The sequence below is a fragment of the Passer domesticus genome, chromosome 1 (assembly GCF_036417665.1).
Source record: "Passer domesticus isolate bPasDom1 chromosome 1, bPasDom1.hap1, whole genome shotgun sequence".
NCBI classification, from domain to species: domain Eukaryota; kingdom Metazoa; phylum Chordata; class Aves; order Passeriformes; family Passeridae; genus Passer; species Passer domesticus.
Genome location: NC_087474.1, coordinates 3,305,386 through 3,330,758, shown reverse-complemented (window position 1 = coordinate 3,330,758; position 25,373 = coordinate 3,305,386). Strand labels below are relative to the sequence as shown.

The following is a 25,373-nucleotide window of genomic DNA, read 5'->3' as shown; positions in this document are numbered from 1 at the left end:
AATCTGGCTGCCCTAGCAGAGGGACTAATATGAAGCAGACTGAAGCATGTGGCAGAACTTAGTGGGCTAGAAAAAGTCAGCAAAGAATTTGGAACTGAGCTGGTAGAGCACAAATGAGGTTCCAGGGCAAAGGCTGCTTGTTTTCTCTTTGGAATTTAAATGCTGCTTGGCTCAAAGACCAAAATGCTGAAATTTATTATCTGAAGTCCAGTGTTAGACCAAGGCTGTGCTGAGTGAACAATTAATGTGGATTTATTTCCACACTGAGAAAACAAGGTTGTGGCCAAGGACAGACTCTGCAAGACAGGACTCTCCAGGGGTGTTGGTGTTCCAAGGTTCCTTTTGTAGGTAGTGGAGAAAAAAATCCCCAAATCCCCAACAGCTTCTTTAGGTCTGTGCTCATCTCGTTAGGTTGTAAACCAGATCTGTTACACTGTAATCTCAATAATTCTAATTAAATCAGGTTACTAACGCTGAGAAGAGACAGTTATTTGCCAGAAACATTATAAATGTCTGCAATTGATTAGCAATTTTTCATATTTAGAGTCTTAACTGTTCCAACTAGGACTTTTAGCCAAGGTATTGCAAACTGTTCTGCCAATCATCTGAACTCTTATTTTAAATCCAACACAAGCCATTATTCCTGCAATAAAATAATTTCTTTGAAAGCAAAAAGAGAAACTTAAATCACTGACAATTATTTGGTGCATCTCTGATAATTATTTGGTGGATCTGTGTGAAATAAAAGCCATTTAACCACTTTTTATTCTTTTTTTTTTTTACCTCTGGAAAGATAAAATAAACACCCCTGAATATTGAAGAGGAGAATTCAGGAAGACAGTTGTGATAAGACTCAGATATGTAAAACATATTTCTGCTGAATAGCACTACTTAATATTCTTCAGGGTTCTCTGATAGTTCTTTATATAACCAAACCCACCACTGGTTTTATCACGATTATTAATTAGATCTCACTAATATTCTTCCCCTTAACAAATGCCCATCAATGAAATTACTGCAATAGCCCTTAATAATTTGTGTGTGATTTTTTAAATTGAGATTTAACAGCACTTTTTTTTCCCCCCAGAGTTGCCATATTTTGCTAAAGAAGTGAAAAACCCCAGGCAGGATATTTGCCACAGTACCAATTATAGTTGCCTCACTGGGCAGCAAATTATTAAACACAAAGATCTCTATTAAATAATATTAATTGATATTAAAGATCTCTAATATTAAAGATCTCTATTAAATACAAAGATTAAAAAGTCAGGAAGTTGCTTGAAGCATTCTCTTAATATTTTTTCTATTCTGAGCTTTTAAACTACAACGAGCTACACAACCTGAATCCCAGCTCAACCTCCACACAACTTACATGGATACTCAGACAGAGAAAGAGGAAATTCCCATTTTTCCTGAATGTTGGGCAGTCTCAAAGAGTCTTTGAAGCTGCAGGCAAGTCCATGTTTGCTGCCTGTGTCCATCTGGCTGGTTGTGACCTCCTGGGAGCAGCACACGACTCCCCCAGGGCTCAGGACAAACAGACAAAAACTCTGGCAAGGAGCAAAGTCAGGACCCTGCATTTTAGAAGAGGAACTTCCAGCTGTTTGAAGAATCAGGGGATGAGATCCCCCTGGGAGCCTGTCCTTAGGGACAGAGGAACTGATCAGGCCTGGCAGCAATTTAGGGACATTTTTCTTGGGGAACAAGAGCTCTCCAATGCCACGTGTAAGAAATCAGGCAGGACAGGCATGGCTGAGCAAGGAGCAGCTCCTCAAACTGAGGAAAAAGGAAATGCACAGCCAGGGGAAGCAGGAGTATGTGACCTGGGATATGGCTTGGATGTGTATTCATGTCCTAATTTGTTTAGAGAGCCACACAAACACAAATATTAACATCACTTACTGCTCATTTTCATAATACAGCTTTCCAATGGCCCAGGCAATGATGATTGGGCAGGGAATACCTGCAGGAGCAAAAAATAAAATTAGGAGTTAATTATGGATGGATGGATGTGTCCATGGTACCAAAGTAAATTCAGATTTGTGTGAGGAGAGTCTGAGTTAATGAATGGGAGACTCTAAATAATAGTGGTCCTAGCTTGGTGTGCTTGAGACATCACAACTTCTAAGACCTTTTAATTTATGAATGAAAAAAGATCATCTCAACAAAACTTTAGTACCAGTAAGGAAAGTTAGTAAAAATATTAACAAACACTCATAAATACCTATATTTCCATAGAAGTGAGCAGAAGTATTTTGGCTGACTTAAAGCCAGTTTTGGTCCCTTTTCATTTTCCTGCAGCTGATACAGCAGAATCTTAAAAGACAGTACTTGGAAGTGGGTGTTTAGGTTTTTATTTCCTAGGCTCCAAGAAGCTTGTAAACATACTGGGATCTCTATAAGAAGTACAATTTCAAAACTTTCAACAATTTTTTGAGTTCATTGTTCCTTATGAAACATGACTGAGAAAGAATAGCTTGAGATCTTGAAGGATCAGAATTCTTGGTTTTTTTTCTGTTTCTGAAGGATCCAGCTACTCTTAACTATACAGACATCAGTGCACTCCCTAAAAATGGTTTGAGTTAGGCCTTCCAAACCAGCTGGTCTGAAGGGGATTTGCTGGAGGAGGCACTTGGAAGGGAGGCAGAATAAATGGAAGTGGCCTCCTGACTCACACTCAGGTAAGGGGATGTCAAAATTCAAAGGGAAGATTTTTCCCTCTCCATTCCCCCTTTAACTTCTCACCTCAGGAAAACCCAAACAAGTCCAGCCTCACCAGCTCCATCCCCCATTCCAAAGTGCAGGTTCATGTCTCTGGAACCACTGAAATCACTGAGGTGAGTGCATGTACAGAGCTCCAGTGACTCTCACAAGTATCTGCAGTGAGAGTAACAGGACTTAAAAAAAAACCCCATGGAGGAGCGAAGGTGCATTTGTCTCTGACACAAATTTGTCTCTTTTAACCTTCCCACTTTTCCATTCTGTGGGAAATGGAGTCTTTGCAGAGATGGAAAGAGAACCGGGGCTGAGTTGCTGAGGGGTCATCTTTAACTTCAGCAAGGAGTAGAGCAGCTCTGATCTCCTGCCCCACCATCCCTGGTGGCTCCTGTGCCCTTCAGATAATTGTGTTTTGTTTCATCCTGTTACCACACACTCAAAGGCTCTGGTGCACTCATTTCCCCATGTTCTTGGGAGGAATGGACAGAGAAAATGAAGCCATGCCCTCTCTCCTGAAGGAAAACATTTTACTTTTCCTTGTTAAGTGAAGGATAGCGATTTGAGAATAAGACTGGTAAAAAAATGTGCATGAGGAGGCAGAGCAGAGCCAGAATGCACCCACAAGGTGGCTGGAAATGTTTATTCAGCTCACAGCACTCCTACATGAGTAATGAGAGACCCAGAGGATTCTGACAGAGGTAGGGAGTGAAAACACCAGGGATCAAACCAGTCTGTGGGTGTGTGAGAGCTGTGCAAGCAGCTGATTTTCCAGTTTGCCGAGAGAATTGAAAACTATTGGGGAAAAAATTGAATCAACGCCCCAAATAAACATTTTCTTTCTACTACAACTCCTCTTTCCTCCCATCTGATTTTGGATTGAATGACATATTTTGTTTCAAAGGCTGTTTCTCCCTTCAGAACTGCAATCCCATTACTTCTGCAGAGAGAGAGAGAGAGGCACTTCTGAACAAAATGTCATTCTGCTTTCACAAAAGAAAATATTGGTGACTTTTTTCCACCTTTCTTCCTTCAACAGAGAAGAACTGCTAGATTCACTAGTTCTGTTTGACCTCAGATTTTCATTCAAGTGAACAAACTCTTTGCCTGGGGCTTGTCCTGCCAAACATCTCCTGGCAGAGTTCAAAACATGGAGATGTTGGTTGGGAAGGATCTCTGAAGGTGTTTGCTCCAATTTCCTGCTCTGAGCAGAACCATCAATACTCACCCACCTCAGCCAGGGCTTAGCCTGGCTGAATTTTTAATAGCCCCAAGGTCAGAGGTTTCACAGCTTTTAAGTCACATGTTTCAGTGTTCCACCATCTGCTGGCATTTTCTGTTCCCTTAACATCCACCTGGAACCTCCCAGTCTGCAGTTTATGGGTATTGTCCCTTTTTATCACATCTGCTCTTACCAAGCAGAATTTGGCTCCATCATCTTTGTAATTATCTTTCAGATCACTCCTGGCACCAAACAGATCCCTCCTCATCTTCCTCTGTGCCAGATTAAAGCAGCTCAGCTCCTTCAGCCTCACATCACAGCTCATGTCCTTTAGATCCCTGACCACATTTTCAGAATCTCTCCAGTTTTTTCCACATCCCTTTCTGACCTCAGGAACCATAACTGACCTCAGCATCCCAAAGGCAGCTTTGCCACAGCTGAGTCTTTGAGCAGCCCCAAGGACAGTCCAAAGATGATGTGTGACTCTTTGCTAAAGGCTGTTTTCTAGGAACAAATCCCTCAGCAGCTGTGGAGCTGGACTGGCAGATAGCGAGGTTCTTTTTCAAGTCAGCTCCTCACTTAGAAGTGTCTACTCAGACTGAGTGGTCCAGATTTCACCCCAGGGGGATTTATAATATTTATTCTTGCCTGTCTTTGTCTTTAACACTTTAGTGCCAGGTACCACAGAACACCATTTTATCCACAAAGGTCACTTACACCATCCTATGAAGAGAAAGACCCATTTCCTCAGCTTATCAGTGGAGTAGGTCATCACTATAGCAGTGTGTAAGTAGCAGCCTTCCACAAACATCCAGAAGAAGTTGGTCACCACAAAATAATTGTAGACAGTGGTAATACATCGACACCAGGGCTGGAAAGGGAACAGAAAAAAAATATTTAAAAATCATGGTGAGAATATTTCAAAGATTCTGTATGTTGTTGTTCCCTTAAAAAAATCAATGGTAGAATTCATTCATGGGACGCAGATTTATCCTGTGGCTTGGAATCACAATATTTTAGGTGCTGACAAGAACTCACAGATCCATCTGTGACCTTCTGCTGAGGCTGGCTTTGACCATAACAAGCAGGATCTGCTGTATCCAAACCTGTCTGGAAATTTCAGGTTCCAGAACAAGCCTCCAAGAGGATCAGGTCATGTCACCACAGGTGAGCTGCGTCAATGTCATGGTCTTGCTTGGTTTCCACTGAGGGAAAGGAGCATGACTGATATTTAAAGAAAAAAATAATTCAAAGGCATGTTTTTATCAGCCAATTTATCCCCTCTGTTCCTGACACTGGTGATTTATTCTGTAAGTCACACCATGTCACGTGTAATCTCTGAATTTTGCTACGACCTCAACAGGAATTTTTTGTAAAATGTGAGAAAACGTGTTTTTTTCTCTCCAGAATGGCTGGGCAGCGAGACCACAGCTGTGGGAGGCACAATTAGCTCCAGATGGGAACATCCCAGCAATAAATCACAAGGAACTGAGGGTCATTTCCACAGTGCTGCTCACCCAAGTCTGGGAAAACTTCCTTCTTACCAAGCAGACATCGAGTGCATTCCCTGAAGCACAACTCTCATTACCTGGGTTCTCTGCTATCACTGATTTTGGTCATTTTGGTCTCACCATTCTCCAGCCTTTTAAACTAATTCTAGTGAAGTATTTCCAGCTTTCACCCTCAGTTAATTTTATTTTAGCCTTCATACGTAGGAGATACTGATGGTCTACAGGCAGCCAACAGAGCTGCAGATGCACCACCAAGCCCAGTAAAATTCTGAGGTTTAAGAATTTACTGGGCAAGAAGCACAGTCAGAAAATGACAGCCCATCCACAAGTTGTGATCACTTCTCTGCATTGAATGGAAATACAAAGAAGAAATCTTTTGGATGTGTTGACACTTTCATTTCTGTATTATTTAATTAATATTTGAAATTTAGTTTGGCTTCACCCTTAAAATAGGATTAAAGCCCAAAACAACCGAGAAGAAGCTTAAATATTTTGTTTTCAAATGTTTGTTTAAACAAAATTTCCTTTTTCCTTTCCTTTCCTTTCCTTTCCTTTCCTTTCCTTTCCTTTCCTTTCCTTTCCTTTCCTTTCCTTTCCTTTCCTTTCCTTTCCTTTCCTTTCCTTTCCTTTCCTTTCCTTTCCTTTCCTTTCCTTTCCTTTTTTTTCCTTTCCCTTTCCCTTTCCTTTTCCTTTCCAGAATTGTACAAAAAGAATTACATTCAAGTCAATTTTTCCTGTGTCAGAACTAAGAGGAACTGGCTGGTGGATTGAGAGGATTCTGGGACAAACAAATACAAATAATGGTGGTGAGATCTCCCCCTGCATGACTTCCGTAGGAGACCAGGAGGAAATGAATTTTGATCAAGTCCTTTGTGGATTTATTAAAATTGAATAGAATTGAATAAAATTGCAGAGCTAATTAGTTCACACCATGCTATTTATTTGGTGAGGATTCTTTATCCCCACGTGTACCCACCATTAGGCTCCAGATAACTTCACCAATTCTTTCTGGATTTTTTTTTGCAAGCATTATAAACTTAATGCAAAATATTTCCACACTGATGTTCTGTATCTGTTATTTAATCTCCACTGATCAGCACAGAAGAGATCACATCAATAGCTAGAATAAATGATGTACCCATTCATTCTGGTGGGGTTACTTTGACTGACTTATCCCACAATCACATAACAAAGTTATCACCAAGCTTGTATGAAGCACCTTTCCCAACAAGGCTGCAGAGAAAAGATGAGTTAATGAAAACTGGGGCATGTGATGATCCATCCTTATATTTGGTTTATATTTTCATTGTCACTTGGTGCTCACATTTTAAGAGGTATTTGAGTCCTGTCTCCAACAGATTTTTTTCCTAAGTAACTGTAAAAATCTCAATAAAGATTTGCAGCATAATAATGAGGGCAAGTCACACAGCATGGTACTGTTGACCATAAGGCTCCTAAACTCTATCTTCTGGAGTGTGAGACTGCCAGAAGCACAGACAGAGCAAAAGCTCAATTAACAGAGTTTACATTTTCTCAAAGGAGAAAATCTGGTGAGTAATAATAGAGATTTATGCATGGACACCTACTTTATGTGGGCACTAATGATTTCTCTATTTGTTTTCCCAAAGCATGGGACTGAAGTTCAGATGTCAAATCTTACATTTGAAGAGCTAATCAAGGATGATGAGTGCCCAGCTGACACTGGAATGAAAGGAAGCATGGAAATCTCTCTGAACACGTGGGTAAGTGTCCCTTGAACTATCCAAACAAAGAAACTCAGCACCCTGAGCACCAGGGCAGGGCCCTGCCACTCCCTGCACTCACCTCATTGCTCTCGTGGATGTTGTGATCTATCATTTGAAGCAGAAACCACATCACATTCCTCAGGATGAACGTGGTGATCAAGTTCCAGTGGATAATATTCCGCAGGCATCTGATACTCCTGAGCAGGGAAACACATTGAAGTGAACATATATAATGAATATATCCACACACACATCAATAACCACACAGAACAAATGAATAAATGCTGTTCATTGCACAGTTTATCCCCCTGCAATCCCTCTGTTACTCTGTGCAACAGGAGGTTTGTGTTTTTGCAAAGCCACATACAACAATTTGTCTTGACAACATGACTGAATCAAGTCAAGCAAGTGAAACAGCTTGGATCTACTGAAAAAAAAAAATCAAACATTCAAACTGTTATTTCATCCTTGGTTATTAGTTTTGCTTCCCTTCCCTCCATCTCTAGAACAACTGGAATTGATAGAAAAACCTCTGAACAACCAGGCTTCCCTGGAAGCTGCTGAGTTGCTCACAGGAGGAGATTTAGTGACAAATATTTGTGCTGGACTGGCAAAGCGGGAATAATTTACATTTGGGTAATTCTTGAACAGGCTCACCTGTGTGAGTTTGAATTAATGCAACAGGAGAGCATAAACTGCCTGCTTTTTAATCCTGGGCTTAGCTGGCTTAAACTTGTACCTAAAATGAGGCAGAGCTGCACATCCTCCTTCATCAGGAAATATTTGTGTCTGGTTTTAGTCCCTCCCCAGCCCCCATGCAGGTACAATGTTATGAGCACAACGTAAAATATGAGCTTCAGTAAGCTGGGACACAGTGCCATGAAACAAAAGAGGGCACATCTGAAATATACTTGCTGCTGGAAATGGCTGCAGGAGGCAGCCAGGGCATGATGCTATTGCCAGAAAACAAAGCATCCCTGATGCAAGACAGAGTTACTTGTGACAGGTTCAGTCATTTAAGACCAGAACATTTCTCTTCTGATTCTTTGTGAACTGGTAAAGGATGGCAAGTGCCAAGTTGCAGCGTTGCAGTTACAGAATCTTCAATTAAATGATCTTCTCTCAGCTCAAAGCAAACCCCTCCATTTATGAAAACCACTTCCACAGGGGTTCAAACAGCCAGAGCACTTCCTGGGATTTGGCAGTGGCCATATCAGGCTCCCTGCTTGCCAGGGAAGCTGCCAGATAATGTGGGACAAACACAGAAAGTGGCTCAAAGCTGCTCAGCTGGAAGGGACTGATCTCACCCTAGGGACAACAAAAAGAGGCACAATCCAGAAACCAACTTTTTGTTGCCTCAGGTCTTTTGCAAGGCAAACAAGCCACTCTTCTTAACAACAAACGCTATTTTCCTACCATAAAACACTCATTGTACTGTTTTTAGGACTAAATGAGTCAGTCTAGGGTCAGAAGCAATTCTGTGATGTCCTTCAGCCTCACAAACCTCTCAGAGATTTCAACCAATTCAGCAAAAAAACAAACAGAAGACCTCCCACATGTGAGATACTTACAGTGAGACACTCAGAGGTATAACCCTGCTAAACCAATGTTAAAATCACCTCTGAGATTAACGAGTCAGGCTGCCAGAATGAAATTGGTATTTGGTTTGAGAGCCTCAGTGACTCATGATGAGTTAATCTGGAGAACAAATCTCCAGCTGCTCAGACCCCTTCTCTTTTATTTAAACTACAAACTCCAAAACACTGCTCTCAGACATGCCAGACCCATCTCACTTTGAGAACTTCACTTTTAACAAAAGGCTGAGATTCAGGGTTTGGCTTTCAAATAAATGGGGCAACCAAGCTGCCCATGCTGAGTCCCAGGAGAGCACCAGGCTCTGAAACATCCTGCTCAGGGCTGTCCTCTTTGCATCATCCTGCAGCTCCCCTTCACCTACCTGTTCCATTCACTCCCTCCAGATCAAGGATTAGCAAATGAAAGGATGAGTTTGAAGCATTGCTTCATGGGAGAGAAGGAGGCAGGGGGCTAAAACTAAGAAATTCAGGTCAAACTGTGAGTTATTGAGATGAAATTAATTGCTTTTGTGAGCTTTAGCAACAAAACAGATCTGGCACACTTGCCACCTAAATGTATTTCTTGGCAAAGGTAAGATAAAGAAGTGGGGGGAAAAAAATCCCTGCTGCAGGCATCTATTTAGATAGAGATATATTTAGATATTTTTTAGTTTAATCATCCCATAAGCTGGAACATCACTAAATCTGGCTAGGGGAAATCTTATTTACAGCAGGACATTGGACTGGACACACAGGCAAACAGGATCAAACAAAGAGTTGTAGATTTTTGGATCATAAAAAAGAGATTTTCTCCCAGGAAGAACCCAGTCATCAAAACCACATTGTCTTCTTTGATAAACTCAGTGGATTTGATGATCTCTTATTTTCCACCCTTAGCAATTCTATGATTCTCTGTTTTTATCTAGTGCCTAGATGATCTTTGCCTTCCTTACTGCTCCTTGGTTCCTGTTGGTTTTTATTCTTTGCCCATCACTCTGCATCCTTCAAACTTTTAGTGCTGTCTGTGCAGGACCCAGAGCAAGAGGGTCTGGTCTGTGTTGGAAACCCCCAACCTTAACACATAATTATCAAAACACTCCTTGTTTTCAAAAAGCCCTGTTTGTTGAGGGAAGGTGTGCTCCTGGTGTAAAATTAAGTGTCACATTCATATTTTCTGAAAAATCCCTTTGCCCAGGACTTTCTCCTGGGAAGCTGAGAAGCCTCAGAGAAAAAGGAAAACAATTCTTATCTGATTTGCTTCTCCTGTGTTTTGCTGCTTTGGAATGTGGTTGGAGATTGTTTACCCACAGGTGATTGTTTCACTGGTTTCTGCTGTGAATTATTTTGATTTATTAGTCAATCACGTCAAGCTGTGTCAAGGCTCTGGAAAGAGTTAATTAAAAGTTTTAATTATTATCTTTTTAGCCTTCTGTAAGCATCCTTTCTGTATTGTTTAGTATAGTATAGTTTAGTATTCTTTAATATAATATAGTATCATAAAATAATAAATTAGCCTTCTGAGAACATGGAGTCAGATTCATCATTCCTTCCTGCCATGAGGACACCCCACAAATACAATAATTAAGTAAATTACAAATGTGGCCAGCAGCTGGAATTGACCAAAATGAAACCTGAAGCTTTGCCTTTGGACATGGAACAGGGACAGCTGGCTCTCCTGTCCCACTGCCGTGATCAAAAGCCATATTTTGGGTATGAGTAACCTCACACCACTGCCCCATTCCCTTCTGGAGACACTGAGTGTGTAGCTTGGATGGTAAATAGGTGCTTTTACCTGCTAAAAAACTTCCTGTCTTTGGGTCTAACAGAGCCATGAAAAATAATCTGAGAGATATCTGAAAGATCTGAAAGTGTCACAGACTTCCTCAAATATTTCAGGCAGTGATGTGACCCTAGGCACAGAATGGTTTTAACCTTTTCCTTTTTTGTTTGTTTGTTTTTTCCCTCTCATTTTCTTTTAATAAGAATCCCAACTGGACACTGAAAGTTTGTTATTGTTCACAGTGAGCCCAGAGCCCATAGTTCTGTCTCCTAACTACCACCAGCACAGAAATCAGTGGCAATAATGCAATTCACAGCCAAGGGCAGGGAAAGCTTGAGAAATAATTATGTTAGGTTTGCAGCGGGGAGGGAGAATGTGCAGGATAATAAAAGTGTGTGGAGGCTGCAGGGCACAGCAGGGCTGCAGTCCATGGAACAGGGGAACAATCTCTTGGCAGGCACCTGAGAAAGCTGCTCTCATTTTTCAGGCACTGCTGTGGGTGCAGTTATTGTAATTTAGCAGGTGTGAAGCATCTGAGGGGTGCTGAGGAAAGGGTCTCCTCATTCCAGGCTTTATTCACCTGAGACTGCTCTGCTGGGCTCAGGAGCTCACCCTGTGCACAGAATTCACCTCTGCAGCCAGGCTGGAGTCTGAGGTGGACACTGAATGAAGGACATTTCCCAAACTGGGCAACAAAAGTGCTGAACAACAGGAGACCTGCAGCTCCTATAATGTTTGCTGAAAGGACAAGGCTGACCTTGTCACACTCATTCATCTCAAAGCCTGAGTTAAAAAAACCTCAGAATACTCATAGGAGTCATTTATCCTCCACAGGTTTTTATTCTGGCTCTTTGTAGATGGGAGGTAGCTTAAATTTAGGAGTCTTAATTTAAATGTAAATACCCCTGTTATTCATGAAAATGACCCGTCCCATTTTGAAAACTTAAACACTCATATCAGTCTTCTATGACAATGAGCCCCACAGTTCCTTTCTCCTTGATTAATTATTGGCTTTGCTCTGTGGAGTGGAAAACTAACCAAACCTGTGCTCCAGGAGCAGCAATAACTGCCCTCACAGGCAGCACAGGAAAAGAATATTCCCATCACTCTGCAACTGGCAGGAGGTGGAATTTAAAACACATTAAGCTGTGTTAGAAGTTAGCGAGCTGAGCTTTTCTGCAGGCACAGGGGTTGGCATCAATGAATTCCCCCAAAATCCAGAAGCTAAGAAATTCGGGGTTGTTCTTACCTCAGGAGGGGATATCACAATCTGGGGGTGGTGGCAGTAGCAACGTGAAGAAAATGAGAGCACAGAAAGCAGAGAGCTGCCTCTCAAGAGGGAAAGAATCACCGGGGAGAGGGGAGAAATGGGAGCTGAGGGCACTGGGTGCTGAACTGCTGCTTCACACACAATTACAGCACTGCTGGCAGGGATTTGTGACTTACAAAGCCATTCAGAGTTCCCCAGCCCAAAGGATCTGATGATGGAAGGTTTACTATTCCTCTTCATGTCAGGTAACATCACTTATGCCATTTCCACTTGTTTTACAAGGGTTGATGTGTGCAGAATGGAGCAAGAACAGCAGCACAAATCACCACTCCAGAGATCCCGAAGGCTGGCAAATCACAAGACACACACACTGAGGCTACAGGCTTCCACTGAGGAGGAATTAATGATTTCCTTCCTACTCTAATCCTTTTCAGACAAAAAACACTGGTCAAAGCTTTGTCTGAACTCTTCTGCTGAAACTCTTCCCTGGTGCATGTGTCTGAGGATGGATGGAATAAAGAAAGAAGTTGCAGGAATTCACTGACCACAAACTTGAAGACTGAGGTCAGAACATAAAGACATAAGAACTTCCATGTTCACCCTGACCAATGTGTCATTTAGGCTGGGACTCAGTCCCTGTGGGGATCAATAAAAATTAATTTGGGAAAGAGCATTGGAAACAGGGGAGTTGAACAGCAAATTGGTCCTTTCTTTTACCTCCTTGCTCCTGGAAGTCAGAAGATATTCCTGACTCAGAGGCTGCATTTAAACGCATTAAATGACCTCACTGGTGGCCCCAGCTCCTCCCAGGAGTCACTGGACTCCTTCTGTGGTTTAGGTTCACTGGGTCAGACCATGGATTCCTCCACTAACATGATGGACTGAAGAGCTCATAACCTGTTAAGCACAGCAGAACACCTTTGTCTGTGCAGGTTCCTCTTCTCTGCCTGTCTGCCCACTCCCAAGGGCTGGATGAGGAGGCATTTCCTCACAAATGCACCCCCTCCTGTTCTGTGGGAGCTGCAAGGTGAAGGAACAGAAAAAGCCTGGATCTGGACAGCAAGAAACTGCTCATCCATGGGCTGTGGGAGCAAGCTGGGAGGAGTGCTTGGTGCTGCACCCTACAGTCACTCAGTTCATGAAGCAATCTCACTCCTGGCTGTGCCTGACAGCAGATTTTGGGCAGGAAATATCCCCCTGATATACAGCAGGGTCAGACAGGCACAAGCAAGGGGTGTGTGTCACCCTGAGTGAAGGAGCTGGCAGAAAGAAAAGAATTTCCTTGAGAAAAGGACAGACAGTTTCTGACATGGAGAGAAAAGATGTCGCCACTGGAGGCATCTTGGCTTTGTAAATGAAGGGTGGTTTCTTAAGAACCAGTATTTCCCTGCTGAAAGGTATCCAGAGACATCCTCCTGAAAGGGCAGGAGGTTCTGATGAGGGCCTGATGCACAGGAGTCCTGCTGTGGGTTTAGCAGAGGTGTCCTCATCTCCTCATGTTTTCATGCCCTCATCTCCTCATGTTTTCATGTCCTCATCTCCTCATGTTTTCATGTCCTCATCTTCTCATGTTTTCACGTCTTCACATCCTCATGTTTTCATGTCCTCGTCTCCTCATGTTTTCATGTCCTCATCTCCTCATGTTTTCATGTCCTCATCTCATGTTTTCATGTCCTCATCTCCTCATGTTTTCATGTCTTCACGTCCTCATGTTTTCATGTCTTCGTGACCCAGACAACTGGTTAAGAGATAAGAAGCACTAATACTGTTCTCCATCCTTCCATTTGGAGGGAATGATGAAGGAAGGAAGAGGAAGAACCAGCAGACCATCAATACCTGGCTCCGAGCATGGTGTCACCAGGAGAATTTTGGTTTCTTTTCATCATGGGTTGGTCTGCATGACAGCAAACCTGTTTCAAAGACTGATGATGTGAGGATTTGGGTAGAGAAGTGCAGCAAGTGACAGCACACTCTCATGGGAGACTGAGTTATGAAGTGCCTTGTTTTATATTTGCAGGAATCTGGGGACAGCAGTAGTGGAGCTTGTGCAGAGAAGGGAAACAAAGCTGGGGAAGAATCTGGAGCACAAGTCTGATGAGGAGCAGCTGAGGAGCTGAAGGTGTTTAGTCTGCAGAAAAGGAGGCTCAGGGGAGACCTTCTCACTCTCTAGAACTCCCTGACAGGAGGGTGCAGCTGGGTGGGGGTCAGGCTCTGCTCCCAGGGGACAGGGACAGGACCAGAGGAACAGCCTGAAGTTGTATCAGGAAAGGTTTAGATTGAGTATTATGAAAAATTTCTTTGCTGAAAGAGTGGTCAGGCATTGGAACAGCCTGCCCAGAGCAGTGGTGCATCATCATCCTCAGAACTGTTCAAAAAACATGCAGATGTGGCACCCGGGGACAGGGTTTAGTGGTGGACCTGGCACTGCTGGGGTAATGGTTGGAGTCAATGATCTTAGAGGTGTACTCCAACCTCAGTGAATCTCCATGGTCTGTAGGAGGATGTGTGTATTCCAGTGAATCCAGAGCACCAGAGCCTGTCTCTGGCTGTGCTGGCCAAACCAGATGAGATAATCTGGGATCTGGGATGAGCCCCCCTCTCACCACACACACACAGAGCACTCAGCTCAGCTCTGCAGCAGGCTGGACATGAAGAAGCAATTAAGGTGAAAGCCAACATGCTTCTCCTTGGCCTTCCTTATCAGTAAATCAAGAGCCAGGTGTACTGTGAGAAATTGTCCACAAGAACCCCTTTATTTACCTGAGAACAGACCACGTTGTTTCCTGACTCAATTTCCTACCACCAGCATCCTGAACTACCTCACATGCAGGTGTCAGAGCTGGGCTTCCACGAAGGAAAACAGCAGTAAAAGGCAAAAAAAGGAAAATTCTCCAGCAGCTGACTGCAGCCTGGGTCAGAGGTGGGCAGGAAGAGCTTCTGATTGTTGGTAGGGAGAGGATGTCCTGCTTATTAGTTCCACCAAATGACCTTAATTGTGTGATTCGACAAAGAAAGCAGAGAAATAGAAACCCCATTCCTTTTGCCTGCAAAATTGTGAGATCTGGAAAGGCAGAAAGAAAATCACATCAATCCTTTCTGTAAAGGTGGCCTCCCTGATTCAGAAATGGACATCTATAAATAGCCCTGGTAAAAGTGAAAGAAGCTTTCTGTTGATTTACTGGGTTTTTTCTCACTCTATCCATACATGGTATTTTTCCTCTGGGATGCACAGAGCCACTATTTTCTGATTCAAAGCATGAGACAAACAATTAACATTAACAATCATAATAATGTGCCAGAGTGGTTGAAAGCTCACTGAATCAGCTGAATCATCTGCATAGAAAAAATTGCAAATGAAAACTTTATTAAGGAAGCTTGGAAACCTTCTATTAATTCGTGTAGTATTCCATTAATAATGATGTTCAATTAAGACTGCTGTCCCAAAGCTGATAGGAGAAACAGGAGTGCACTTTGCTGGAGCCCTTCCCATCCCACGACTGGAACACGCCAGAAGGAGAATCATGGACAATACTTAAAAAATTATTTCCCCTCTTTAGTCTTTTCTAGGGCAGGCAAAGCACATGCACAACCCATAAATGGCACAGAGTGGGAAGAATACCTCACAGCAAGTTATTTCCCAGGCTCTGTGCCTGTCAGGCCCTATTTGCTTTCACCCACATGGAAGCCTCCCCTGAGGTCCCCATGGTTTCTTTCCCCTGTGTGCTCCATCAGTGCACATATTCTGGAACTGTTAATGCTTCCAGATGGGAACAGCAGCTGGAGAGGCTGGCAGGGAAAATCAGCTTCTTGGTGGCAGTGGCCTGGGGGAATGTAAATATTCCCACAGGAAAAGCAAGGGAAGAATGGAAGCCTGGAAGGAGGTGACAGCTTTATCAGGAGGACAGGAGTGGAATGCTCAGGTGAAAGGGAGAAGCAGCAGCTTCCATGAGTATTCAGGATGTACAGAGACCCTAAAAATAAACCCACTGTGGAAGCATCTGTGTGTTTGTCTTTTCCAAAGCTTCGCTCTCCTGCCTTCAAGCCAGATTTTAATTGCAGGACATAGATCATCCTGCCTGCTTTAGACACAAGGGCTTCCAGCACTGATGTTCCAGGGCTGGGAAGGATGCAGCCAACACACAACAGGCAGGGCACCCCCAGACTGCCTGTGCTCACTGCTTAAATAAGGGAGAACTGAAACCCAGCCCCTGCAAACTCCACAAACACAACTCCAACCTTCACTGTGCCATCAAGACATCCACTGGAGAGGATTCCCAATTTTCACAAGAATGATGAAAATACAGATGACTTTATTTACTGTAGCTTGTGATTGTGGCTGAAGAAAAAGATTTAGGACTCTGCTCTACTTTGCTCTGCTAAATGGTGGTCAGATGCCAGTAATTTTTGAACAAAGAGAACACAGGGCTGCAAAGTATCTCTTTAGCAGAAAACACCTTGCAGCTCAGGTTTTCTGACTCAGGTTATAGCTACCAGTCCACACTGTGGAAAGGCGAATGATTTCCATGGAGAGTGGCCACTGCAGTGGGATTGCACAAATCAGAGATGGGACTTCAGAAGCCAGACAGTGAGAGCTCAGAGTGGTTGATCTGGCTTACAGCTGCTGTTTGGGAAATACAGTGCACAGCATGTCCTCATTCATAATCCCCTTATGGGATTATACAAAAAAAAAAAATCTGAAACAAAATTAATTTAAATGACCAGCTAGAGAATTCAAAAGTTATCCTTATTAAAAAAAAAACTTTTAATACAATTACACAATTAGCAAAGTTTATTACATTATCTACATTTGCAGATACTGTGGTGATAAACCAAGGAGGAAAGTCTGAACTGCTGATGCTGCTGTTCACACTCTCCTTGGCCTCATCTACACCCAGCCATGGTGTGAAATATTTAATTACTTTGGAGCACTTGGCCAGGAACTCAGGAAAGATTGGAAACCTCCCAAATAATAATTCCTGGGCTTGGTCTAAATTCCTCATTCTCATGGTGCTCACTGGGCATTTGGAAATGAGTCCAGTGGCTCAGCCTGGGCACATCCCCAGGGAAAGCTGCTGTTCCCATAACAGGCAGAGGCAATCCAGAGCTGCCAGGGGTGTCCATGGCCCTTTTGGAGGTGACAGAAATATCCATGTCTCCCCCCTCACATGCTTTAGCTGACAGAGCAATGTGAAGCAGCAGAATTCACAGAACCATGCAATTGTTTAGGTTGGAAAATATCTCCAAGATCATCAAATCCAACCATGCACTCAACACCCCTAAACTCTGTCCCCAGGTGCCACATCCACAAGTTTTTTTGAGAATTTACAGTGAAGGTGACTCCACCACTGCCCTGGGCAGGCTGTTCCAATGCCTGACCACTCTTTCAGTGAAGAAATTTTCCTGAATATCCAACCTAAACTTCTGGTACAACTTGAGGCCATTCCCTCTCATCCTGTCCCTGTTCCCTGGCTGTCCCATCCTTTCAGGAGTTGTGCAGAGCCACAAGGTCCCCCCTGATCCCTCTTTGCTCCAGGCTGAGCCCCTTCCCCATCTCCCTCAGTCTCCCCTGGTGCTCCAGCCCCTTTCCCAGCCCTGTCCCCTTCTCTGGACACACTCCAGCAGCAACATTATCCTTAAGATTAGGCAGAAGAGAAGGTTCCTGAGTGCTGAACAGCTACAGTGGAGTTAGTGAGGGACCTACATGTGCAATTCCATGGGTGAAAACTGAAATTGAACCATTTAGCACTTGAACAGCTGCAGGTGCATCTGCAGTTCATAACTCTAAACATCATCTTGAAAACTTATTGTCTGATTTTCCTTCCCAGGGATGACTCAGGATGTGTTTTTTTTTTTAATCAAATTGCACTCCTGAGCATGATTCATATATAGACTGCAAAGACCCAACTTTGTTTTCCTCCCTTTTCTGAAATCTTGGAAAAGTTGCAATGTTTTCTGCACTGTTCCCAAAAGCATTCCATTGTCATCAGGAGTAGAACACAAGAAAGTTTTAGCTTGTCAGTCAACACAGACCTTGTAAGAGCAGTTCTGTAATCAGAATTCAAACAAGTTCATGTCCATCTCCAAAAACTCATAGCCAAAATCTTGGCAGCGACAGAAACATACCAGCAGTAATATACTTCTAGCACAGGACAGAAGTGGCCTCCAAACCTCAGGTCAAGAAAGGAACTGAGCAAAAGCATTTCATAAATTCCTGATACTCTAGTTTGACTCAAATTTTTTCCTCTACCACACTGCTCTGGGATCTCTCTGCATTATGGGCTGGGAATCATCCTTTCATACCCACTCACAAATCTGTCTGTAGAGCACCTGTACCCATTTCTCCTTGCACTGACACTGCCCTTGATCATGAGCAGCTCTTCAGTTCCAGTGTTTATCCCATGGTGATGTATTTATAGGCAGCAACAACACTCCTCAGTGGCTTTCATTGTGCTGGGTTACAATACCACAATTTCAGATGCAGCTTGTGAAACCTTTCACGTTTTAAGAACAGAGCTCTCTGGGCACACTTTTAATTACTGGTATTGTTCCAGGAGCTCATGAGGGCCCTGCTGTCTGGGATTTTACACAATGAGTGTAAAGAACCAGTCCTACAGATGTGAGATGAAGAGGGGACAAGTAAAGGCAGTGGGAAGCAAAGGCAGTGGCCTGGGGTTAATCAACAGGAAAAGTGTTCCTGGCCTTCATCTGAGTTCATTGGAGAGACTCTTCACAGGGATTCAGGCAGTACAAGCACTTCAGATGTTTTGTATTTAAAGATGCCCCCCCTCATTGGATTTGTTCGTACTTACAGAGCTCCATAATTTTCATTCCTGCCTGTGGGAATTGGAAAAACAAAACCTTCCACAGACACTGAAAGATTTGATCTGCAACCTTAGAAGAAGGTTAGATTGATGTAAAAATACAGTACACAGACATTAAGCAGAAAAATCATAAACTTGTTTCTACAGTTGTAAGTAAGAATATGCCTTAAATAAGTGAAAAATTGTATTAATAAGATAGTGAAAGGTTTATAATGTAAGAGTGTAGCTGTAAAAAATAAGCTAAGTGTTTAGAAGTTATAATAGAAGCATCTATGTGCATGTGAGACAGAAGCCTATTGAAAAACAGTATCTGCAGTGCAGCAGAAGTAAATAAAAGTGATAGGTTAGAAAAGCAAAATAAACCCTGTAGCAACTGTCTATTAAGTTAGAAAGTTCTATATTACCTCATAACGAAGAAACTTGTGACTACTTTGAGCTATGGCTGACTACTTGCTCCTCCAAAATCTCACTGATTATGAGACTGATGCTTATCTAAGCAATAAATCATTCTTAACCCAAAAATAGTCCCATCCCTTCATTTTTAGTGTTGATACCTGCCTTTCTCTGTGGCCTTCACTGTGGACTGTTACAGGGTGGGACAGAGCTGTGTTCAAACCCTCTACTGCACCCATCCCAGCCCAGGATTCATGGGGAAGTTTAAAATTGCCACGTGCCTGAATCATGAGTGAAGGCTCTGCTGTCCAAGTGGCAGATGGAACAGACTGAGCTAGGCTGGGTGGGGAGGCAGGAGGTGAGGGGGGCAAGGAGCACTGACATGAACTCTGTCAGGTGTTGTCCTGACCTGGGACTTGCTCCTTCCTCTTGCTCCACAAGAAGAAAGGATTGTGCCTTGTGCTCTGCTTTAATCACATCAGAAACCTCATCCTTTTAAATGCAAACCACAATTACTCATGCAGCTCTCCTCCCCACTTGAGATATCCTCAGTCTGCAGGTTCTGAGAGGTGTCACTTCACTTTGCTCTATGAAACCTGCTCTGTATTGATGCTCTGCATTTCTCCTGACAGGTTTCTACAAACCATTTCATCAAACTCTTCCATTCTTACAAACAGGCCTGCAGCAGCAATCCTGCCAATTCTGCAGCAGACTGAAGAGCAACAGGGTAGTTCAAAGCAGCTTCAGAAAAGAGAGGATAAAGGAAAGTAGATAGGAGATGGTTAGGGGGGAGAAAAAGAATAAAAGAAGTTACTATATTGTTTGAGGAAAAAAATGTTCCAGTCTTTTGGGGAGAAATAATATGTGGGATTTAGGAAATCTGTGTGTAATCATAAAAAAGAATGGGGACACTGCCCTAGGCCTATGAGGAAAAAAAAGTATCAGATGTTTTACTGGGGAAATAGAAAGAGCTAAATTTAAGGGCTACAGGAGAGGAGAATTTCCCTCAAAACCTCAGTTTGCTTTCACTGCCACCACAGTATTGACAAAAGATGTTATGACAATGTTTGTGGGTTTGGTTGTTTTTAGAGCTGCCTTTATCCAGCAAGGACATATCATCTTTAATCTGCAGCCTGTCTTCCTGTCAGCACTGTCCTTTATTGGATTCAAAACTCAGCAGGGACATGGATGCTTCCCAGAACAAATACCTTTCTTCTCCTACTTCTTCTCTGATAACCACTGCACAAATAAAACTTCTTCTGATGGAATCCACTCAGGTCTCTGCTGGCCACTGCCAGCACACTGTGTAATAACAAGTCAGGAGTTTTACAAAGGACTCTTATTCTACCTCAGAGGATGCTCTAACAGCACAGTGACAAGGGAAAATCCAGGACAAAACAATCTGGGTTTCTGCATTATCAGCAAGAGCAAAGGAAAAATGTGATTCAAAATAAGTATTTTAATCCTTTGGATTCTTTTAAAATTATTTTCTTTTTCTTCAGCTTGATTGGTATTACTGATAGAGAATTCCTCCTATGGAAAATTTCTGCTTCAGCAGTGCAAGATTGTGATTCAGTGGGACGATGAGGCTGAGTCAGTGGAAGGAGGGAGAAAACCTTGACTCTTAATGAGAACAAACAGACTCTGAGAATCCCAGCAGTGCAGATCCATTCAACAATGCCAAGTGAAGTGCCCTGACCAAATCTCTCCAAGGCCTGTATTGGAGATCAATCCACTTCTACAGACACTTTGTGCACAAATCCTTTGTTTTTCCTTCTTGCTGAATTCCTTTCTCTTGGTGAGTTTGTTTGGTTTCGCATGGTACAGACAGAACAGCTCTCAAAATTTTAAGACCACCAACATTTAGACCTTGAGGAACTGATATTGACTTGCTGCCACAGTGACTCACTGGCATTCAGCCACTGTGCCAGCAACAATCAAGGCCTCTCCTTCACTTTTTATTATTTAGCTGCTAAATGAAATGTTTATTGGCTTGGTTGTCATTGCACAGGTTCAGATGAAACAGAACTGGAGAAAACAAGGCTAAAATGGTCTTCACAGGAAAAAGGGGCCCGGGCTGAGCTCTCATCCCCTCCCAGGTGTGTTGGGGTCTCATGGACACAAACAGCAGATGATTTCATCACCTGCTGCTACATCTGAGATTCCTGACCCTTAAAACAGGTGTGGCTCCTCAGTGTTTAGAGCAGAAGGACTTTTCTGCTAAATGGAGGGTGGATTGTGAATGAAGGATGAAGTTGCTTAAGGAATGGAGGAAGAATGAAGCTGGGTACAAGGTGACAGGATAAATTTGGAAAAACAGGGTCAGGATCCAGTTCCTTCCCCTTCCCATTTCAGCACAACTGTGGACTAAGCCCCACTGGGCTGGGGCAGCACCAGTGATGGTGAATCTCATTTCCAAAAGCAGAACACCCTCCTGACCAGCTGAACATCACAGTAATACCTTTTTTCACACCAGCCAAACATTTCACCTGCTCCTAAAACCCCCAGAGTGAGAGATCCCAAAGCCTTGCCAGCAGCTCTGTTCCAACAGAGCTCCAGCCTCCCCCTTGAGAAATGGGCTGCCTTTGGGATCCACTGCACTGACAGAGCAAGGGAAAATTGAGAAGGTCCTGGGGGAGAAGCAGAAACATTTAAAACAGATGTAAAACTTGAATCTTCCTGGAGATCTCCTCTATTGTCATCCTCAGCAGGCACCCATGGAGTGAGGTAGATGGACGGAGTGGGGCAGGAATAAAGAACTGGCAGATTTCTACTTTAGGTCAAGATGAGGAGCTATTAGATTCCATTGTTTTGGCCAGGAATTACCTAAATTCTCTCATTTCACCCAATTCCATCATACCTTCTTCCATTCAAAATAAAACAGCATTAAAAAAACCCCAAATAATAGAAATTGATTATCAAAATGGATTTGTTCTTGGGACACTTTACAAAGGTAAATGTGATGAAGACATCTATAACCCAAAATCTGGGTAGGGACAACCTGTAAGGAAACCTGAATTTGGGTTGCTTTCACTGAAACATCTCTAGAACTTTGGAAAATGGATGTATATTGACAGACCCTGAAGAATCTCATGCTGGTTAACTCTGGCTGCACACTGGACACATCTTACACAACACAATGTGAATTTGAAGAGATGGACTATCTTACTTCACAGCGTGTACAGGGAAATTCTTAATTGCCACCACTCAGTTGTTGTTTCTAATGTTGAAGCTGACTGCAAAATTTAAACATTAAAGTTTAAATAACAGAAGAACAATTTAGAAGAATGCATGTGAGCCACCTCTGTGTTTCAAGCTGGATAACATTTATATCATCCTACCTAATTGTTTTTGTGTTATTTACTCAAGCATTTATAAAAGACTGAGCATAAAAGCAGGGAATATAGCTCCTGCAATGAATAATTTGCATTCTTTATTCAGTGCAAATTAATTCAGGTCTCCAAGCACTGTGGGAATTAGCTTTATATGCACTGTAGAGGGCTTGAAATGGAAGTTTAAACTGATGCATCATAAAAGTTCCCATTTAATGTTTTAAGGTGCTTTCTTTGCTTCCATTAGCATAGATTATTCTGTTTATAGATGCTGGAGTGAGAGAAGATTCTTCTTATTATTAGAAAAGGCCGTGTTAGGAATGCTCAGAAGACTTAGCTAAGACTTGAGGGATGCTCTGCTCCAGGAAAACAGTAATTCTTGCACTGGGGTCACTGTCAATCATCCTGCTGTACTCCTGGCCAGGGGGAGGATGTCCTCCACCCACAGTTTATCCTCTGCTATTAGAACAGGGTTTTTCTTAAGGATTATCACTGCACAGAACTCAGTGGAGCTGGTTTTAAGTTGAGGTTGAACTCTCCTGGACAGCACAGCACAAATTATACAACAATGCCAGGCATGGAATCCAAGAAATAGCACAGAATTAACCCATAGGCCACTCCTATGAAAATACATTTCTGTGATTCAGGCTGTGGACATACATGTGATGACTGATCCACATCTACTTGTTTTCCACTAATTTACCTTTCCTCCTGTCCTTTCTCTTCCCTGTAGCGCTAACTCTGCTTTCTCTGACATCTCCATTTGCCAAACTCCCTTCAGCACCCTGGCCCAGATCAGGGAAGGGTTTCTATGCAGTCTCCTTGATTTGCATTCATCATTTCATGAGCACTGCTGGGGATTAAGCTCCACTAATGATGTTCCTCTTTTTATTTAAGAAAACTTCTAAGCCCTTTAATGAAAGAAAACCCAAAATTAACCCAAAGCAAAATGGAAAGATTTTGTTCTGTCTCCTTTGGTTTAGATCTGGGTTTTAGCTGTCAGGGAATGCAAGACATTACCATGTTCTGCCTTGTGAGAAAACAAGATTTGCCCTAAAACTTGCAACTTGACACACTCAGATCTTGGTCTCCCTTAATGAAGAACAGTGTGCTCACTGATTTTTTTTTTTTTTTCTGCATCAATAACTCATGTTCAGTTCTTCCCCTGACCCAAACAGGCTCCAGCCCCTATGCTCAGGAGGAGCTCACCCAGCACATTAGTCAGCAAAACCACAGATGTGCTCAGGAATATAAAAGCCAGGATCACTTTCAGGACCATCCACGACTGGACAGAGTCAGGAGAGAGCTGGAACAACCCAGAAAATGTCACCCAGTGGAGTTAGAAACATGCAAACACATTACTCACCTCAAGCACAAGAAAAGCATGAAGGCAACTATGAGGGCCCCTACTGAAATGCAGTGGCCCAGGTAGTTTATGATGAGAGCAATCTTGTAATGGAGCGCATACTTCCTCTGCAGGTAGAGAGACAACAGGATTAAATCAGCATCAGTCTCCAAGCATGGGCATTCAGGAACAGTTTAGCACTTCAGAAAATAGTCATTACTTTTTTCTCAACTTAATAATGACATAATAGTACCAGGGCTGATGCCTCTGTGTAAGGCAAACATATTGCCCAGACACACAAGTACAGGCTTGGTATCATTTCAGTTTGGCATTTGTCCATAGTTTCTTACAAATATCTGCAAAAAAAGTTATTTTCTCCCCACTTTTCCCTTTTTTTAAATTTTTTTTTCCATTTCATCAGATTTTTTTATTTTAAACCTCTGTCATTTTAGGTGACAAACCTACCAAAGACGCATCTTCTCAGAGTTGCAAAAGTTATAAAACATTATTTTCTTAGGAAACAGCACGGTCTTAATGAGCCAGGTTATGCCATTCTCCTACTCAAATGGCTTGGTTTTCACACAAAAATGTCAGTAAGAATAAATAACAAGCTTCCCATACAGGCAGATTTTCCTCTGAGGGACATTCCTTGCAGGCTGTGATCTTTATCCTTCAAACCAAAGCAGACTAAAAGAGCTGGCACCCAGTGGTGTCCCTTCAGTTCTGATAAACCAGGGATCCTGTTGTTTTTAGCAGCCACCCAAATATGTGGTGAAATTTTCTGTATTTGTGTCTATTTCCTTGCGTGTGGGGGAGATTGTTGGCAAGTTCTTGATCCTGTAAACATAAAATTAAGTACAGAAGTGCTCCCATCTAAATCAGTGAATTTAGGGATGTAGTGATCAAAATTTGGCTTTCAGAAACATCCTGATTGGTGGGCTGCTGTTGGCTTTGGAGAAAGGAGAAGCATCTCCTCTCTCTGCCTGGCTAGGAAGAAGTAGAAAGACACTACTCAGATAAATACTGAAGATGGCTAAAAAGAGGTTTGTTACTGGAAGACTAAATGCCCCTGAAAAATATATTTATTATTAGTTTTGACATTTATTTCTTTTCAAGTTAAGCAGATCTTTCCCCACATTGGGATGTTGCCCTCCTTCAGAAGAACAAGACTCTTAAAAACCAACCACCTACATTTCCTCTCTTGTGATAAAAATATGAAAGTAAAATCCTACAAATGGCATCACTTAAAAAAATTCTGGTTAAATTTCTTTTTTCATTTTTTTCCCTTACAATTTCCCTTAACATTTTACTCCAGTGAAAGGAATTTGCCAGTGAATGAATGTTTGGCTGAAACTACAAGCAGCAGCTGTAGCTCATCTGTTCCATTGTTCTGTGAAGATAAGCATCTTCCAGCACTTTGCCAGAGAGCCAGGGAGCTCTCTTGGAATCATTTTTGTGATGAAACCTGCCTGCATCTTCAGCTCACAGAGTAATGTGCTGTTTCTGGACACAACTCAACCACGCAGAGTATTTTAAAGTCCATTATAAAATCCCCTAAAATAAACTTCCCCATCCACGGGCCCATTTTCTGAATTGCCTGGAGGTGAAAAGAAAAAAAGCAACAAAACGAAGCTACAGAATGCAAATTCCACACTGTGTTTTACT

General features: G+C 42.5%; 1 protein-coding gene across 2 annotated transcripts in view; it reads right to left on the bottom strand.

Moving 5' to 3' along the window:
* The window catches only part of CRHR2 (corticotropin releasing hormone receptor 2), a 141,808-nt gene that overhangs the window by 33,558 nt on the left and 82,877 nt on the right, over positions 1–25,373 (bottom strand). For both annotated transcript variants that reach the window (XM_064421737.1, XM_064421674.1), the window contains 4 exons: positions 23,730–23,836; positions 7,273–7,390; positions 4,655–4,808; positions 1,903–1,963 (listed from right to left, as the gene is read on the bottom strand). In XM_064421737.1, coding sequence (XP_064277807.1) covers positions 1,903–1,963; positions 4,655–4,808; positions 7,273–7,390; positions 23,730–23,836 — 440 coding nt within the window. The remainder of the gene's footprint in view (positions 1–1,902; positions 1,964–4,654; positions 4,809–7,272; positions 7,391–23,729; positions 23,837–25,373) is intronic.